Here is a 20,395-nt window from a genome sequence, read left to right as displayed (position 1 = left end):
ATACAAACAATTCATAATAAACATATAATCACAATGACCTTAAATAACATCTTTATCCATCCTGTTCTTCAACCCGTTGAAATCCAAGAAAATAGAGCAAAACTACATTTTACATTCTTTGCTCTCACCAGCATTGCATTTTATTTTGAAACACCATTTTCCTGCTCCTTTCAGGAGTAATTAATTTTAAACAAAACTCAAGTTGTAGTAAATAAATTAAAATGGCTCGATAAAATAAATTCTTGTGACTATGCTGTCAGTCATGAAGTAACTGTCCTGCCTCATGGTAGTTTTCTCTGTTGAACATTTCACAGCTCGTTAAAACTTATCATAACTTAAAAATGGCTGCAAAATATTGATTTTTTTTGTTGTTGTTGAGCTTAATCATTTGTTTAGTGTACAGCATGCACAGTTCGCTGCTGAATAAGTTCCCACTGGTGATGTGTAACACAGACAGGAAACACCAACAGTACGGTCGTATGCGTACGTAACCTGTGGAGGGATTCTTAGTGCATCTTGAATGTGTTCACGCCTGCATTTATAGCTGCGCGGCCACACAGACCGACGCTCTGCTGCACGTTTAATGAGAGTCCTTCCAGGAGTATTTATCGATATGATGTTGTGTGACCACACACGATCAGCATGCATGTGTGGATGAAACAAGCCACTAGCTGGGCTGTGCCTGGATGTGGAGGAGGTGAAGCTGAGTGGAGCAGCAGGGCCTACTCCCCTCTTGGCTGCATCACTGTGCAGATTTAACAGCCCAGCCGAGGGTTGAGTCCATTCCAGGTCTAGAAGAGGCGAATAAATCAGGCCGGCGTCAGGCTGCAGGTATAATATAGTGGACCTGCGGCCTGCGGCGGAGGTCTGCAGGTCACAGACAGCGCAGCAGATGGGCTTCTACGCCCTTATCTTCACTACAAGAGCTGGAAACGAACAAAAACAAAGATAAAGTTGGAACGTAGTTATTTAGTCATTACCGTCGTTTGAAACAACAAGAAGTGCAGTTTAGTCTCACAGAAGTTTCCCCCTGGTGATTAGTAAAATGCTGTTATGACTGGGGACATGTTGCTGTTGCCACATTAGAGGGTAACTCTGGTTTAGTGCAGCTTTGGTCATATTTTCATAGTTTTAGCCATTATTTCTGTTGGTAACACCATAAAATTCAATTCAATTCAATTCAATTTTATTTGTATAGCGCATATTTACAACAACAAGTCATCTCATAGCGCTTCACAAAGGCAGAGACAGAAACACCCAACAATCCAAAACATTTAGATTCCCTATAAGCTTCAGCAGTCCACAACAGTGGGAAGGAACCGAAAACCCCCACAGGGGAAAAAAAACCTCCGACAGAACCAGGCTCAGGGAGGGACGGCCATCTGCCTCCACCGGTTGGGTGGATGTAGGATGACTTATACAATTTAGTTTACAGTTAAACAAGTTATTAGAAGTTATTGTCCTTTTGTAACAGGAGGCATCATGGATAAACACACATATAAATATGTATTATATATATATAAAACCTGTCACCTCACCTAGTGTTCAGGGCCCACTTGTCGACTGTGTTCTCAGCTGAATATGCAGGCGTGAATACATTCAGGAGGCTGTTCGCGTCGTAGGAAAGCATCGAGTGTTTCCTGTCTGTATTACACACACACACACACACACATATATATATATATGTATGTGTGTGTGTGTATATATATATATACACATCCTGAGTGCAAACAGAAGTCGTGTTCAATGCAACTTAATTCCAGGTCAGCAACTAACAATGCTGTACACTAAATGAATTATTAAGCTCAACAATAAAAGAAAAAACAACCTAATCGTTTGCAATGTCATGAGAAAGAGCAGTTTGAGCTTTTCACCATTTATGAAGCAACAAATTGAAAAGATTTAAATTAATATTAACCCAACAAAAAAAAGTAAACACACCCCAAAACTGTTTGAATGCACTTTTTCTTGGCAGTTAGGTTTCTAGAATTATAAAGGCAGAACATTTTACAATTAAAACTAACAAGACCCAAGTGGTAATGAAATATATATTTTTTAAATAAATACATCTGTGTAGCACATTTTTAAGCATCACAAGGTTTATCTTTATTTAAATAATTTGATTTCTGGTTGGGAAATAGCGAGTACTTGGAGAAAGAAAAAAGAAAAAGAAAAACAAAAGCTATCAGCCAAAATATATTTGCACTGATTCAGTCTTTCAGCACCTGTTTTAATTTCAGTAGCAGGTTATTGATGATTGATGGTGGCACATAGTTTCCAGTTTCTTAAGTAGAAGAAAAAAAAAAAGCAACTCTTTTCCCACAAGGCGTGTCACCAATCAGACATTTCACAAATCAAGTCAGTGCAGCAAAACAGCGCTAATCACACATAATGGCTGCGCTGGCTGCCCTTCCCACTCGGTCCCGTGCCAAATAAATGGTATTACCTCACTCAGACGAAGAAATATGGAAGCAATTAAAGCGAAGGGGGTAATCTGGCTACCACTCAAAATTACCCTTATGTTACAAATGGAGGAGAAATAAATATGCGTGCGTGTAAAGCCGATTCCCTCGTCACATCTTTTGCTTTTTCTTCCTATAAAAATGCTTCTTTTAAGTTGAAAGATTTGCAAGGGGCCGAAGATTGATTTACTGCGATGCGCTCGAGTTGCAGCAAGAGATGAAATGTCTGAATTTTATGCCTCGGCCATTCATTTGGACAACTTCAGAGAGCGTTTAACCAGATCGGGGGGAGATCTGAGCCGTGCGCTGAGCTCATATGGTCTATCTCCTCTAAACTAAAACTGTGTTGAGGTTTAACCGCTCGGCAACTGGAGCTGTCGACGGAAGTCAAGGTGCCGTTTTAGCGCTCCGGCCCGGACCTGTCCACATGTTCTCCTGAAAATACTTGGATGGCGATCAGCAGCCTGCCGAATTTACCGACGCAAAAATAAAATAAAAAAACCTCAAAGAAGAATTATTCTCACATTTAACCTTTGGGCCACAGTCACAATGAGAGCCGAATATTTGCTGGAAATAAACAAGAGCCACATCTGTTTTCAATACATCAATATATATGACAAACAAAGTCCTTTCCCAACAATATCCACTTGTGCATTTATTTTCTAAATCTGGACCCAGAAACAAAGGAGCAGACATGCTGTGTGCCGAATGAAGATCCACAAATCAGTACCGTTTATTCCAAATGTTTCTCGTTTTTTGCCCGATTTAGCAAAGTAATAATAATAAGAAAAAAAAAAAGTGCCTCGGTTCATAGAAATAATAAAACCAGACTACATGAACAAACTGTGAATGTTATCTCACTGTCTCAGATGGAAAAGCAAAACTTCTGACTTATTAGGAACAAATTCTTGCATAACATTACTTCTGTTTCCTTCATGTTTTCTTTAATGTCTGTTCGCTGAAGTCTTTTGATGTTTCTACATGACATTAGTGTGACGGCTGCGTGTCAGATTAGGATATTACTGGGGGAAAAATATTTCATGCACGGCGGTGAACTGCCTCGCGAAGGCAATTGGCCTGATGCCTTAACTGATCTGTGGTCGGCGTGGGGGGCCGGGCCGCTGCCTTTATCAGATCATCACAGCAGATCTTAATGCTGCTGGCTACGTGAATGTTTTTCATCACTGGTCCGCTCGCTGCGGCCTGAAACAGTGGGAGACTTCACGTCAGCCGTGGCTAAGATATCCTCGACCGTGTTCTCCGGATACACAGAAACGTCAGGAAAAAAACAAACCCTCTAACGCTAAAGTCATCTTTACATTTGTGACCCTGATCTGAATTAAACGTTGAAGTGTACACACTTTAACTCAGCCAGACGCTGGGTAAACACGGCGGCGTTTCACTGATGTCGTGAATAAAGCCGTGCCGCTACCCTCTTTAACCCTTCTCAGTAATGTTAGTTAGTTAGCAGTTTTTTTCCTCTGGGTTTGTTGACTCCTCGACTGAGGGCACAGCTTGCTCTGGCGGCCCCTCTGGACAGATTTACTGTGATTACATGGACCACTGTTTACTTTTCCCAGCATACTTAGCTCGCTCGTTTCTTTTATTCGTATTAATTCGGCCTCGCTCTTTCCCTGCTTCACGTCTCTTTTCATCTTTCCTGCCTTTTACACCGAGGCTCTGAAACTGATTCATGATCTCTGTGTTGAGATTACAGGAGAATAAATTTATCATTTTAAAATGCAGTTTAGTCTGAAGATTGCAACAACTTTATTGCTGTGCTAAACAACGTGGCGTGTTGTTTAGCTTCTCATGTTCTTCTACTTTTATGTTAAGAAAAATGAAAATTAGTTCTAAAACATGACGGTATAATGGAGATGTTTTATTTTGCAGAATGTGTATTGCTGCTACGTGTGGCTCAGTGTGTTAGCCGTGGTTGCATATCTCCTGTTTTGATTTGTGTGCTGTATTAAACTGTAGGCTTATTGTGATTTCCTTCACTTGCTGTGACTCATAATAGAAAAATAATCAGCGCTGTAGCTCTGCTCCTGTTTAAAATGTCAAACCGTGGTGTTTGTAATAATTAAAAAGTCCCTTTTTTATACATGGAAAAAAAAGAAAGCCCATTAAGCTGTCGTATTGCAGTCCGGCGTTGGCGTACGTTTTGTGTTTCTTCGTCTCTGCGAGCATGCCGATTCATTAAAGAATATTTACAGTAGATATAACAGTTTTGCCGTTTATACTACATCTGTTTCGGGGGTTTTTCTTCTGCAGGATGTAATCGAAAAGAGCTATTCAAAGTGAAGGTAAAGCTTTGTTTGGCTGAGTTTCTTCTCTGAGTAATAAGTACGCTCAGGAACACGTGTCAAATATTCACAAAGGATGAAAGAAGAACAGGAAAACAGGAGACACATGGACCGAGACACGCAGGAGAAAATAAACGAAGCAAAGCTGTAAATAGAGTTAAACGATAAAGGATTAAAAACACTAAATGTTATTATTTAAACAGAGATTTTGGCCAAATTAGTTTCCAGAACAGCACAAACTTGTGGCCGTAACGCTGCCGGTTCCTCAGCCCTCCACTGGTTTGTCATTATCTCCAAAGGTGCATGCTTTGCACGATCTGCTATCTCCCAGCAACATGCCTGAGGACACGCACACACACACACACACACACACACACACACACACACACACAGAAAAATGCCCTTTAACAGCACATACTGCTGGGCTCCTATTTAAAGGCTGGAGGGTGAGGGAGGGGGTGGAGTCCACAAAAGTCCATTTACTGTACGGGTCAGTACATCTGAAAGCCTTTACCGCTCCAGCCAAATTCTTTGTCTCCCTCTTTCACAGCTAGTTATCTCGACTGCAGGCTGCACAAAGGCAATTGGCATTATATTGTCCGGACTGACATTAACCCCTGATATTTTCACTGCTGTCCATTAAAGTCTTCTTTTCCTTCTCTATTACCGGGCAATTCCCACAGAGCGAGCGGGGTCACGCCGACCACGGGGAGATACTCAGATACTCCGACGGAGACGGAAAGAAAGAAAAGAAACATAAACTGCAGCAGCGATTAGTTCCGTTTTTTGTCTTTACTTTTGTTTTGTCTTTCGTTTCAGACACAAAAGTCCTTAATGGCCCGGATGAGGGCTGCTCTAAAGCTGTTTTCTACCTGATCCCAGCCAAGAAGGAAGCCCATTCATGGCCTCACACAGGCGCTCTTCCGCTCCACCACAGCTCTGTGTTGACAGATAGAGAAATGAAATAATGCGAGGCAAATGAGTAACAACAGGTTGGCGTTGTGGCGGCACATCCAGGAGCTACGTGGAGTGTTTTATTATGTGGCCTGAGCTGAAGTGAGATATTTCAGGAGGGTTAGCTGAAGGTCGGCCGAATAGCTGCACGGCTTAATGATAACAACGGTTGCTCAGAGGGTCAGCCGGCCCGGTCCAGTGTTTCCACGCCGAAGCAGGTCAGACGAGGCCTATCTAATCTCCAGAGGCGTGATTAAATATAATGTCATGCTTAGGTTTAGTCGCGATAGTGCTGCGTTGTTTTGGTGTGTGACGGATTCCAGGACGGTTTCTCAACTTTGTTTAAACATTTGCATGAGCGCGGTTGTGTATTTAGTGAGAGCTCAGCTTCAATGTGCTATTTTAAGACATGCTGTTTCTGCAGACGTGTTAAAAGTTTTGCATCACGCTCACAAACTGCAGCACTTTGGTGTCCTCACGAGCTCTTTGTCATCCTCTGCTGTGGCCTGAGGACAGCGTGTAAGTCCTCATTCAGCAGGTGAGGCTTCACATTTCTGGAGTGGTGAACTCAGTGACAGACAGCAGTGGGTGGACTCATAACCTATTCTCTCCAAATGCCAGGCTGAAGGAATGCCAGTGACTGAAGAGTCCTTGAGGCTGTCGACGGACAAGGCTGTGTGCAGCCCGAGCAGAGCCCGGCTCACCTGCAACAGCAGAGCCTCCCTGCCCCCGAACCCACAGACCACAGTGCAGCGTCTGTCCTCTCTGAATGTCCTCGCACTGGGACAGCAGTGCAGGTCTCACATGAAGTGTTTTATTATGTGGACTATGTCCAAGCGAGATATTTCAGACGGGTTAGTTGAAGGTCGGCCGAATAGCTGCACGGCTTAATGATAACACTGGCTGCTCAGAGGGTCAGTTGGCCAGGTCCAGCTTTTCCACATTAAAGCAGGTCAGACATAGCCCTGTCTAATCTTTAGAGGCGTGATGAAATTACGATAATGTCGTGCTTAGATTTTAGTTGTGATAATTCGACATGGTTGCTATACAACAACATTCAGCGGTGGAGTCTTTCCTCATTGTTCAGTCGCTGCCCTCAGTCCCATTGTTGCCATCGTCTCAGAAAGTCTGTGGCCAGGATCCTGCCTTTGGATCTGGAGTCACATTCCTCCACATTACCCTAAATAGACGTGGCTAATCAATTCTTCTTAACCAATGTTTGTAGCCAAAATGGGATTTACGGAAAAGGTCAGCTGAGAAACAAGTCCAGCACCGTAGATGTCTGCTAAAGGCTACATAAGTGGTGGTAACAGTTCCCTCGGCTGTACTTTTCCAGTGTGCACAGGGTTGTTGTGGCACTTTCTGTGTGCATCCACAAGCTGGGGTCAAGAAGTGCTTACAGCTCCAGTAGGTGTGCAGATTGTGCAGGCTGGCACGGCGATGGATCATGTGAGCTCACAGCATGGGCTCGACATCCTCCCCGGCTATTTCCGTCAGCGCAAAATCATGAGAACCACTTTAACCAACACAATTCTGGTCAGAGGGCAATATCTCGGCTCGACGCAGCGCCAAGTCTGTTCCCTCCCGACACGCCGGCAGACGAGCTGCGCGTTCAAAATAAACCGGGTTTGTTTTTTAAAATCTGATGTTTGTCCATCGGAGGTCTGGGTCTCAGACAGATGAGTGTTTGAGTGTTAAAGCTGTGGTAAAAGTGACAAAAGTCCCCGTGCCTTTGTGAGGAGCTGGAATGTCCAAACAAACACTTTCCCAGGGTTTGGGTAATTCAGAGAGAGATCCCTATAGGCTGTCAGGTTGAACTCTGCAACTCATTACCGACTGCGCTGAGCTGATTTACAGTCACAGTGTGTAATAAGTTGTGGTTCACGGGCATTTTATAACACTTGGATTTGAAGTGAATTACGCAAAATGTCGCATAGTTTAAAAATAATTAGTCTTGGAGGTTGTGAGTTTCTCTTTCTGCAAAACGAGCCAGACGATACGTCATCAAAGGTGCAGTTCACAGAAACAGAGAAGAACGTGCAGCATCCGCGTAAAGATGATGGTGAAGGTCATTTAATTATTTTATAAATACTTCTTTCTTTATTTCAGTATACAAAATAACAGTATGTACATCCACACAAAAGTGGTTTACAAAATCCATGAGTTCAGCTCATATGCTCTGAAAAATAGAATATATTTTGAACTGCCTGCATGTCAGACAAAAAAAGGAGATAATGCACCGTTTCACAAAGTCCGTAGGTTTCCTCTCTCATTCCACAGGGATGCAGGCGTATCGTGATCCGCACGGGACACGTGTTGAGAGTCCAATACATCAACCACAAAAATGTTCCATGATTGAAAAGCACTTGAAGTTCCCTTTGTGTTCCTTTTTCCTCTGCTGTCCACGGCTGACAAGGAAAAAAGTTATAATAGTACCTTTAAAAAAAAAAAAAAAAAAGGAGTGGATCCATGAGAACCTTTCGATTTCCGTGGAATGAAGTCAACCATAAGTCTTTTGTCTGCTCACCAGAGCCGACACGCCCTCTCCTCCAGCATAACATCCAATATTATTTCTCTTTATTAGCGATATAATAAAATAGACTTTCAGTATCCCTGTTGGAGGGGATTTATAATCATTAACAAGAAAAAGAAAATACCCAGGAGGACGGCGATCTTCACATGAACCGACTGGCGCTGTCGTCACACTCTCCACGTCCACGTTTGTCAAGCAAAAAAAAAAAAAAAAAAAGCTCAGAAGCCCAACTGGCGGTTTGGAGATTTGATACAAAAAAGGATACTGACACAAGAATAGACCACTTCTCGTTGAGATATGCATGCTAAAGCTTAGAACAAAAGTAAGCCTTGCTATTGTAGTGCTTTGGTTAATCTGTAGCCTTGGGTGGCCGGGTACGACGCCGAGGACTGCTGCTGGGGCCGGCAGGGACTCATTTGCAAACGTATCTCTCCACGATCCGCTCGCACTTCTTGCAGGTGACGTAGCAGCACCAGTGGTACTTGCAGTGGCAGCGCTCCACCAGCTTCTCCGTGTACGGGTTGTAGCCGCGGCCGCAGCACATCAGGTCGCAGCTGTCGCTGCCGGCTGAGGTTTTGTTGCACTGCCTGAAAAATACAGAAGAGCTCGTCAGTCGGTGCACTTGGAGTTGCACTAAAACATTTTCCCAACCAGGGCAGAGAAAAGGGAGGCAGAAGTTTGGACTGAACGAGCCTCCAGCTTGCTCTCCTGCTCATGACAACTAAGTTTACAGCTTCATTTTAAAACATTTAGCACAATCTCGCCGCCTGTCAGGAGTCTACAATAGACCTTTAAAAGGGCTTGACCGACCAGTGTGCTTTCACCTTTTGTTCACTCCCTCTCCCAGACATTTTTTTTCCTTCCATTTTCTTTCATTTTCGTTGTCTTTGGGCAGTGGGCGCTCCGCAGCCTCTCATTTCAGCAGCCCGGGGCATCTTGAATGTGCAGAGAATAGCCCTGCCATAAATCACACTGAATACACAGGGCTGCCCTCCCTCTCTTTAGCTCACCCTTTACACATAATTGCTTTGTTTTATGATGGCAGAGTGTTAATGACCAGTTGGGCGAGAGAGCCGCCGCCGAGCCGATGGCTGCGAAGCAGGAGGAGGAGTGAAAGAAGAAGGAGGACGAGGAGGAGGGACAAGAGTCATTGAGAATGTAAGACAGGTTTATTACATCGGTGGGAGCTGGCAAATAGACAGAAACCCCCACACAGTTATGTTTTGTCAAGAGCAGGATCTTGTTATATCACTTCTGCGCTGCAAGTGGAGCAGGAGGAAAGCAGCGCACATTCTGCAGGTCACATCTGCTGGTTTAGGGAAGAGACACAATAATGTAATTTAAGACTAAAGCGCAGGGACATGACACGCTTTTGGACCGGGGATCACACTTTATCCATTAGGGACTGCTGCAAAAATTCCCTGCCCCAGATTCTCTTGTTAGTCAGAAAAAAAAACTGCTGTCAGGTGTGGTTTAAGGGTCAGAGCTGACAAAACAGACAGGAGCCGGGACAATTCAAGTGTGTGAAAAAACAAAAAACTGACAGAATTCAGTGGCCACCAGTGAGCAAGAAATCATTAGATGATCGCGGCAAAGCAGACGGAGCTGTGACTGTGTGTGAGCGGTCCAGACGCATATGGGAACAATCAATACCTCGCATGTACACTCACAGTTACTCACACGCAAACGTCACGCGGAGACGTCATAATGATGACAGCAAATGGGCGTCCCGTGATTTGGCAGAAGGACTAGCGCTGTGGCTGCTGCGTTATCAGGCTGTGGGAGATGATTCGGCCACAGCGAGCGTCCCTGACATAAAACACGTCTCCTGCCTATCAGTGGCACAAGGCAGAGGGACGCATGATATGACCGTCACATGATGTGCGACATTCATAACAAACATCATGCGACATTTAGTCCACAGAGGCTTCGCACAAACCGTGATTCTGCAGTGAAGTGTGGGTGAAATTATATCACCAGGGAAACATCAGCAACCTCTTCGGCCACCCTTAAAATGAACCTCTAGAGCCATGCAATCCAAAACGCAATAATAAGTCATAATATATGGCCTGTTCTCCTCTGGAAAACACAGTTATCCATGTGTGTGCCACATATTCAATAAGGTTTGAAAACAGCACTGCATATTTGCGACGCATTTATCCGATTATTGGTTAGCCAGATCTCAGCGTGATTCTGACTCTCAGACATATGGGCTCCTTCCTGCCTCTCTAACAGAACACAACCATCCCAACCAAAACATCCAAGTGGAATAGTGTAAGTACACCTTTATCTTTGGGGCGCCACTAACTGTTTCCCTGTTTGTGTGGCCCTCTCCAAATCAATATCAGCTGGAGTGCACTCAGTCCTAAGAATAACCGCATTAGTAATTGTTTCAGATAGCGGGACAAGGACTCCAGTCACAGTGGCCTTTTTTCAGTGGCACATGCTCAGACAAGCCACAGACGAAGCCCTCTCAGGGGCCGCTGGTTGTTATCAGCCGGCCCGTAAACCAAACAGTGCCACCAGGAAGACCAGCACTTCACTTGAGTCAACATCCTGGATGAGTAGACATGCAGGATCGGTCATTTCCTCTTTGTCAGCCACATTGGTCCAGAGCTGATTTGAGTCATGCTGATAAACTGTCATAGCTACACAACATCCCCCTCCTTATCGTGCACACTAACAGTGAAAACCCGGCTGCCTCACCTGTCCTGTGTGCCGACCGAGCCTTGCTTATCGTTCTTGGTGCAGAAGTCTGGGGAGCTCTGCAGGTAGACCAGCTCGTTCTCCCTCACCGGCCTGATGTCGATGTCTTTGGGTACCAGCTGCTTGCGTGTCCCCATCGGTCGGTGAACCACTTTGGTGGCGGACAGGTACTTGGTCTTCAGGTCCATGGCGATCTCCCTCAGGTCTTGCAGGCCTCTCCAGCAGGTCCTTATCGAACAGGATCCGGACACGCCGTGGCATTTACACTTCATCACCAGCGCATCTCTCAGAGCCTAGAAATGAAGCCATGGAGGTTACGCTACTGATAAATACGGCACAACGCCTACATATTATTCATCTCGTGTCGTACCTGTCTCCCCACTTCACTGTTGTGCAGGTGCATCAGTTTGTTGGCGTGGGAGCCCGAGCGCTTCATCTTCATGGGAGCGTCCGAGAACTTGGAGCCCATGATCAGACCGTAATGCAGGTTGTCGGCGCAGCCACCCCAGCGATAGCCCGGCTCCGGGATCTCGGCAGGGATTGGACCACACGAGCACAGCCGCAAATCCCCGGTCGTGCACGCCCGCGCTATGGTGTGGCTGATGGTCGCCGCGGAGAGGGCGTAGACAAACGCAGCCTCCCTTGTTCCTGATGAAAACAGATAGTGAAACCCTAATTATACGCTGCAGGTACAAAGGGAATGTGCCAGATTCTTTAGGCCTTGGCCTTGCAAACGCACAGACATCAAAGCTACACGCAGATAACGGTCTCCCGAGTTCAAAGATGAAACTGAAGCACAAATTACATTCACTGGTTAAAAACAGTTATTAGGACTGAAACTAACAATTATCTTCTCCGGCGATTAATTTGCAGATCCTTTCGTTTGGTCTATTACGTCTAATGAATAAGACAAAATGTGGTGACGTTCCTAAAGCCCTATGTGATCTAAAAATCTAAAAAAAAGCCAGTGTATTATCACATAAGACAAATAAAGGGTAGAGGCTGTGGGATAGCCAACATTTAGCAGCTTTGCTTGAATAATATTTTGATCGGTTATGTGAAAATTCAGCTTTAGCAGCTGTTAGTAGGAAAATACCAGCAGATCCAAAAATGTAATACATGAGATAGTATTTACATAATGTCGAACGCTACCAGTTGGATTTGTACTCTCTCTCTCTCTCTCTCTTTCTTCTGCCACAAGCTGCAAGTTTTCATTTTATTTAGACAAGCTGCTGCTCTACTGTCAGTTATTGTAATGTATGCAAAAGTGCTAGCGTGGCGCAGAGTGAGGTCAGCTTTAACAGATGTCGGTTACCGTGGATTCCAGTGATGAAAAATTATTGCACCGAATGAAAAAAAAAATCTAAACATCCACACAAAGTTCTCAAATTACTTGTGTTTCATAATCAGCTCCTCTGCCGTCCATCTGTCCTCTTCCTCCATTTGCTTGAAGAAAAGCAACCGACCCGGGGCACTAAACGTACCTATCAAACATCAGCGCTAATGTTGTAACGCAGACTGAGCGCTGATGTGATTGGTAGTGATGTGTACGCGCACACATGTGAACGGCCGAGGAGCAATTGGAAGTAAGGGAAGAAATCATGTATGACCGTGGGCTGGTTAGATCAAAGCCATCCCTGGACAGAGATGAGCCATTTCCTGTTCAGCGCAGACTGTTCATTTGGCAAATAGCAGCCATGTCCTTTTTGGAGAGCGCCGCAACCCCCCTCAATCCCCACCCACAACCCAGCAACTGCTTCTGGCTAATTCAAGGTCCTGTTGGCAAAGGAAAAAGCTAAGTCAGGCTGCAACGCAAACAGGCGTGCAATCTGAAAATCCTGTGGATTTGAGAAATCACAAACCAATTATTATAACATACAGAGTGTACATATGTTGCGGAGGGGAGGAGAGCAGTGGTGTCAGTTAACAGCTTCGGTATAAATCCCTGGCGAGGACTCCTCAGGAATAAATGATGGAATAATTTGGCTGGCAGCAGAAAAGTGGAAAAATGAGACAACATATCATCCTAAACCAGAAATCATTTTTGAAAGGGGCATATTTCAGTATCAGGGTTCTTTAAACAGCACTCCTGTTAACATGTGCGCATAAATAAACTGCTTATGAGTTTACCTCGGTCGAGATCTGGACGATACTTGGGCGTGTCAACGGGAATGTCGATGGAGGAGCAGTTCCAGCGCATGTCAGCGAAGGTCTTCTGGCATGTTTTCTTGACTTCCCGGGCCGCTTGGATGATGGTTTGCATGAGCTCCAAGTTGCTGCGGCACAGCTGAGCTTGCGAGGACACCATGCCGGGCAGCTGCTTACAGTGCTGGGTCTGGTTGATGTGTAGAGATGCAGGAGCGTGTGACAGTGCTCTGCAAGAGGGCAACGGGCCTTTGGTTAGAATACATTATACAGTCCGTATTCCCTTAATTATGGTGGTGATGGCAACGGTGCTCGTTGCGTAATCACGCATTTTTGTTTTACGACTTGTGAAATTATCATGTTTACGGAAAAACAAAGTGCGCTGGCAGTTTTATTTGCAGTCCTGTTTTAGCGATTTGGGTTTCTTGTGTACGTACATGTCGAGCCTGTGAAACACATCGCATTTTAAACAAAAAGGTTGAAAAATCAAAACAGATAAAGCTTCAGGCGGGGAAATATTTTGGCGTGCGTTGCAGCAAAGAGTCATCTTATCACTGTAAAAATCCCAAAGGAGAGTCAGCTGCAGATTCATAAAATACAAGTGACACGTTCTTGGCACAAGACTTTTCCTTTGTTAAAGCGCAGAAGAGGCCTCGAGATACGCCAAAAAATAAAAAATAAAAGCCGCACTAAATCCTGGTCCGCAGGCAGATGAGAAAGTGCATAGATCCTCCACCGCCTGAATTTTCCACCGCAGGAAGCGTTTTCCTCTGTGGCTTCAGTCTGACATGAATCGTTTATTTACAGACCAATAAAAGGTGAGCATGTTTGATTCAAACAATTTGAACTTATTTGGGATTAACTTAATAGAGAAACCACAGGCGGAGCAGTTTAGCTCTGATCTCTGCTTTCTGTACCTCGCGCTGTGCTGAGCGTTCGTGAGAACCAGGCAGCGCCGCCTGCACCTTGGCCTGTTTTGCATTAGGGGCCAAGGGGCCGCCGGTTGGTGCCCAATGATAAGCTGTGACTCCTCTGGGCTCGTAGTAACCCGGCACTCGCAGGTGTTTACAGCCGCATCTGTTTTGTATTGCACCGCTGCGAATTATCAAGACTGTAAGACTTCTTACTTAGATTTAGCACATGCCATCCCGGCTTTCATTGGGCACATCTGCTCAAGTGTTCCTGCTGCGAGTGTTACAACCGCTCATTCTGATAAGAAGCCACAACGTAGAAAGGCATGTTTTCCCAGTGATCAGCACAGGGGATAGAATAAATACGCACCATAACATGCAAATTGAGACGAAAACCGCCGAGGGTTTATGGGGACACTAAACACCCGGCGAGAACATACACAAATTCAAAAAATAGCAACCTGGGAATTTTACGGACTTTCCAAAATTATGGTGAAAATTATTGTTTGCTCTAACGCTGCCATAAAAACAGTGTGGTGCTCCGTATGAGCAATCAACATTTGTGTCAACATTTGCAGCATCTGAGCTTCCTGCTACAGCCGCTGTTTCTGTGATTGGAGGCCTCGCTAGACTACACACACAAAGCAGTGACATGTGTGGCGCTGTCTCGGCCACCGTGACGCCTTGTCATCCCGATTTTATTTTTGTTCCTTTTTCTTATTATTACATGGCAGGACATTGCATTGTACAGTGAAACACATACCGTCTCTTTTTGCTTTAAAATCAACAAAACAAAGAGCTCAGAAGAAGCTACTGTCTCCTCCATCAGATGCACATGTACAGAACTCTCCCTTGATCAGGAGCAACTTGAGGAATGCTGGGGGCCCGTTTTGAAGCTGCCACGGGTCCACCACTCCATAAAACAGGCAGCAAAGAGCCACACAATATCGCGTATCTTCACGACGTCATCCGTTTCGACGTCGTTCGAATGCAAAACGGTGTAACGGCGGCGAAAGGACGACGCTCCTCGGAATACTTACAGCCATTTGATGCCGGAGCAGACCTGAGACAGCAGCAGAGCCGTGAGCACACCAAGAGGCAGGGCATGAGAGCTGCTCCTCATGGTTGGACAGTGGCTCTCCGGTTCACGGCGGCGGACACAGATACGAAGGGCTGGTGGGCTTCTCGGCTCAGACTCAAAGGTCAGCTCTCATGTCACGGCCTCCTCTGCTAAATCCTGCATTAAACCATAGAAGTAAAATCAATGACTCAGCCGGGCCACATGCAACATCTTAAGAACTGGACTAGTTTTCTGTGCTGGCCTGATTAATGCAGTGTGAGACCCACAGTGATTTTTTATTGTGTGTGTGTGAGCTCTGAAAAGCTTACAGTATTTACATATCATCAATAAGCCTCACATTTCATTTATTAAAACCAAAGAAAGAAAACGTTTTAAACCTCGGTTCAGCGATCACGTCTCAATCCAACAATCTCAAATAACAAAGAGAATAAACTAAAAAATTTGCCATTTCCTCAGAAATAGTCGCTGAGCAGTTCACTAACACGGTTACAGGCGTTCGAGCAAAGAAAATCCACAGCAAGACAAGACTCAGGCCTCCGTCTGCACACAAGTAAACACACTGGAGACAAAGGAAATTGCAGCAAAGCCTTAAAACTAAAACACTGTGTTGACAAAGCGACTGATTCTGTACCTGTAGGCATGTCAAAGCGCTTCATGTTGTTTTACACTAATACACCCATCAAATGTAGGAGATGCTGGGCTTTCTTTCTTTTATATTTTGGGAGCAGTTACAGCTTACACAATCACACCACTGCTTGCTAAACTCTGAGCAGAGGATGGCCTATTTCCACCACCAAGCTGTGCGTTTGTTACTGTCTGTAATTCAGTTTGGTGTCACCTCTGCTGGGGAAAAAAAAAAAAAAGGAAAGAATTTCAGATGGGGGACAGCAGCTCAGATCAAGGTGGTGATTTGCGGGCAGCGCATCAGGAGCTTTATCGCATATGCGCAGATAAGAGGCGCGTTTGAAGGCGGCTGAGCGCGTTAACGCCGCAGGTAGCTGATAATGGGCCTGCTGGAGGCTGCGGCTCCCGCTCGGCGCTCATTGGCCCAAAACTGGCTTCAAACTGCGCGATTAATCATCCAAATGAGCCCAGCTAGAAACTATTGTGCGCTACAAGTATTTTCCAAACACTGCGGAGGCTGACCGGTGGGAGAAAATACTAAAAAGGTAATTATTAGGAAATTAAAACAGAAGGAGTGTCTTTGCAGGCTGTTTGCTCACACACAGTCCTATCTGAAGCTCCGATGGATTTACTGCCTCACGTTTGGCTGAAGTGTCTCTAATGGCAGCTCCTGTTTGCAGATAAAGGCTGATAGGCGCTCACACTAACCGGTGTGCGTCCCTCATCCAGCTCAGATAAGCCCCGCCGTGTTTCCTGACGATCAGTGGGCTCAGATTGGTGCAGATTACCGCCAAGAGTCACGCTGATATTTTATCAGATTATTATTACTATTGCCAATCTGCTGAAAATGAAATCAGATCTTTGAAAGTGAGGACAAACATGTCCGCGTCAGAATGAACCGAAGCTGCTTTCACCATGAAATAAAACACAAGAATCACAAATATGTGGATATAAACAGCCATAACGGCCACATTTTCCCCCCTGATTTAAATTATTCTGTTTAAAATTCCAGCACAAGCTTTTAAGAGAAGAGCAACAAGTCGTCTCTCTCCGGTCCCAAACTTTTACGCAGCGCGCCTGCGGGCTGCAGCCGAACCAAACTTCTCCTCACCTTTGCCGCGGCGCTCAGCTTTTCCCCGTTCAACACAAGAAAACACCCGAAGAAAAAGAAAAATGCCAGTAGATCCTTTCAGAGAGCTGCTGCCTGCGTCGCTATGAGCCAGACGAATGCGTAAAATCCAGCACGGGGTGGTAGAGTAGCTCCGGACAGGTACGCATGGTGTGTCGGTCAGTGTGGGTCTGAGAGAGAGACAGAGCGAGAGAGAGAGAGAGAGAGAGGGAGGCTGTGGACTGGAGGAGAGTGAGTGAGTGTGCGTGGGGGCAGACTCGGCTCTAAAGTACCCCTGGCCCGCTTTGATCTCACTGCTGATGTCAGACCAGCATTAGCATAAGAAAGCAGCAGCAGCACCGGGACCGGAGCAGCACGACTGGGGGATAGAAGGCAGTGGATTGATATTGAAATACTCCCAAATAGTTCCGTAATATTCCCACAGGGAGCTGCAGTGACTTACAGTGTGTCTGTGATGATGAATGGTCCTCACTCTGACCTTATTTTAAAGGCATTTTTTATATAGTTTCTCTGCTATCATTGACATTCTCCCATAAAGTTCCATCATAGATTCCTGAAAGTTCAAAACTTTGTGCTTCCTCATCAGGACTTTTCTGTCACCAGTGATTCTGTGAAGGTAACATCAAGCTGTGCAGTATCAAATTAGACTAAATGATGTTTTTGGATTAGACTGAAAACAACATTCCCTCAATTTTTTACGGGCAGATCTGCTAAAAGTAATATTTTTATTTTACAAAATGATGAATGAAGTTCTAAATTAGATGAAGCACATCAATAACTGCTGTCCTTTCAGTGAGACATTCATGTTTTATGACTGATTTACGCCCATAAGATATAAAGGGATCAACCGTATAAAAGAGGCGTTATTATTCTAAACACCAAAAATCAAACAAGAGATGTTCTGTTTTTGCTGATTTCACAAGTCCGTGCCCTGCAGAAACACGTGGACCGACGGAATCGTTAAACTATAATTGCTGGACGTGTCCGTGTCTCATGCTTTTCATCAAAATCTATTCAGAAACTGTGTTTTACTTCAGGCGCATGCTATTTTCTCGTGCGCGAAACGAAACACAACGAGGAGGCAGCTGTGGTGAATTTATGTCTGATTATTCTTTGGTTTGTGAGAAAATTGCCCTCACCGAAACTGTTCTTATTTAGTCGTGATAAAACAGACACGCCCTGAAATGAAACATAGCTTCTCACTGAAATGAAAAAGGTAAATGCTGCTCTGAATTCAACGTGACACTAAAAACACCTTTTATTTATTAATGTGGAATCCGTATAATAGCTGTGATATATATCCCATAATACAGTGTGACACGATATCCCAGATACACACACAATGCTATCCAACATGTGTTCTTAAAGTCAAATAAAAGGATCCTAAAGTTACACAGAGTTTTCCTGTACTGGCTGATTTCCTTAAATATTACCTACACTGTAAGTGATATGTTGCCGAGCCAGCTGTGGGAAAGTAATGTATAGTTTCCCTCAGAATGCGCTGCACCTCCAGCGCTCAGACAAAAGGCTGCACTGAGCTGTTGTCCAGACCTTGACCTTGCGACTGGTATAGCTAACAGGGCTGGACCGGAGCTCTGCTGGCTGCTCCGGCGGGACCAGCAGGCCAGGTGTTGTCATGCCGTCTCTGGAGCAGACGCAGACCGCAACAAGCCCTCGGTCCGCCGGGAACACCCTGATCCTGTGTCCAAATCTGTCTGCCAAGCAGGGCTCACTATAGAACGGCCGCACATGCACGCATCGTGTTTACAGTGCGTGGGGCTGCGACGCCGCTTCCAGAGAGACTCGATGCGTTTTGCATGGCAGTCAACTGTGAACGGGCACCGGGTCGGAGCATGTGTGGGAGTCGCGGAGCTTCCAGCAGGACCGGGCCCGTCTTCAGACAGGCTTTTTTGCACACAGGCTCTCCATTCCTGAGCTAGGATCAACACACAGCCCCTTGATCTTCACATCTCGCCTTCCAAGCTGCACAGAGGGGGGAGGACGCCTTCTGACGAGAGGAGGTGGGGGGGGATCAGAGAGCCACTGGAGTTTGTGATAATGAAATAACTCATGTCGTATAACGGCAGAATCAGAGCTGACTTATGATAGATAATCCACATCTGGGATGAGAACCAGCTTTACGGAGATAATGTTACACTTACACTGTACTTTTTAACTGTCACCATAATCAGCTTTAGACATGCGGATTACTTCTGAACAAGCAGCAGTGTGTCCATGAAAATACCTAAAATAATTACGGGTCCAAGTTTCCAAAACGGGCATTTATAACACGGTGCTGCTGCTGCTGCTGAACCCAGATGTGGCTGTCAGCTTGAAATTTATATTCAAAGGAGTCGACCGGCAAATGAGATAAATCCATTTAGATGAGGGCGTTTTTAATAAAAACCCAGCGTAATATTTCCAAAAACTCAAACTATAAATGCGTATAAATAGACACTGTAATTAGTCTTTGGTTGAAACACGGCATGTGAAAGTTGTATATAACACCACAGTGGAAATGTTTTAGGAATAACTTTGTGAACGTGATGAATAGAGGACGGAGTTCGCTCTGTTGAATACAGTGTTAATGTATGGGGAAGTCTCACAGCGCCGGGCCATTGTCCTGCTCTCGAGGGGATCAAGCCAATATCACGAATCAGGAGGCTCACTGGGGGAGGGGAATAAGGACACTCAACTTTCACCCAGGAGGATCAGCGCCTGAATGGGTGCAGAGTTACTATTATGCCCTTGGAAAATACTCCCATGCTCCTGCAGGGCTGCAAAACTAAACCGACAAACAGCGCAGTGGAAATATAAAAAGAAAAGGCTTCATGATAATTACCAAAATAATCCCTGCACTGTTATAAATATTTCAAGATGATTTAAAAGGCAGGTTTTACAAAAAAGACAATAAAGGACAGTTGGTAGTTGTGTTTTGATGTCTTATTACTTGGGGGGAAAAAACTAAGATAAATAAAAACAATGTAACCTCACTGCTTTGCTTTTATTTCTTACATGTGGCCCCTTTCATTTCGTCAGCGTTTGATAAAATGACAGCGGCACGCAAAGCCGCAACGATAAACTAATAGAGGTTTAACTCTCTGATGAGGTACGCTCATCTCTGCCTGTTCTCTATTATCAGCCTAACTCCTCTGACCAGAGATAATTTTCAAATCAGAATTAAATCCAGGAGTTTAATTAACAGCCATCGCAAATGCAATAAAACCAAGAAGTTAAAAGGGAATTTTCAAGTGGAAACTATTAACAAATGTAACGGTTAGTTTTCATTTTGCCTTGTAACTTCAGCAGAGCTCTGCTGAATATGAATAAATAACCAGAACAGTGTGTACCATCGTCTAGGAGGTGAAGAGGGTCAGATTGGACCTGAGGAGGGACGGTGACAGCTTAACATCAGCCAGGTGAAAATCCCATCACCCTCCGGGGTCCCTCCTGTGAAAGCCGCCACGGCTCACAGCGGGGATGGCCACAGAAACAACAACCTTTCGTCCAATCTGCGCCCCGCAGGACGAGATTGGACCCACGT

The 20,395-nt window shown here is 45.0% G+C and overlaps 1 protein-coding gene across 1 annotated transcript; it reads right to left on the bottom strand.

The window, feature by feature from the left end:
• Positions 1-7,779: 7,779 nt before the first annotated feature.
• Positions 7,780-17,082, bottom strand: wnt11 (wingless-type MMTV integration site family, member 11). The gene is made up of 6 exons (XM_008289636.1): positions 16,834-17,082; positions 15,058-15,254; positions 13,092-13,336; positions 11,332-11,609; positions 10,962-11,254; positions 7,780-8,842 (listed from the first exon to the last, which is right to left on the bottom strand). The coding sequence occupies exons 2-6, from the start codon at positions 15,138-15,140 to the stop codon at positions 8,668-8,670; spliced, it is 1,074 nt and encodes a 357-aa protein (XP_008287858.1). The 5' UTR covers positions 15,141-15,254; positions 16,834-17,082; the 3' UTR covers positions 7,780-8,667.
• Positions 17,083-20,395: the final 3,313 nt, after the last annotated feature.

This window comes from Stegastes partitus, unplaced genomic scaffold (genome assembly GCF_000690725.1).
Source record: "Stegastes partitus isolate 25-593 unplaced genomic scaffold, Stegastes_partitus-1.0.2 Scaffold626, whole genome shotgun sequence".
Taxonomy (NCBI): domain Eukaryota; kingdom Metazoa; phylum Chordata; class Actinopteri; family Pomacentridae; genus Stegastes; species Stegastes partitus.
The sequence above is the reverse complement of the archived record's forward strand: the minus strand, read 5'-3'. Positions and strand labels throughout refer to the sequence as shown.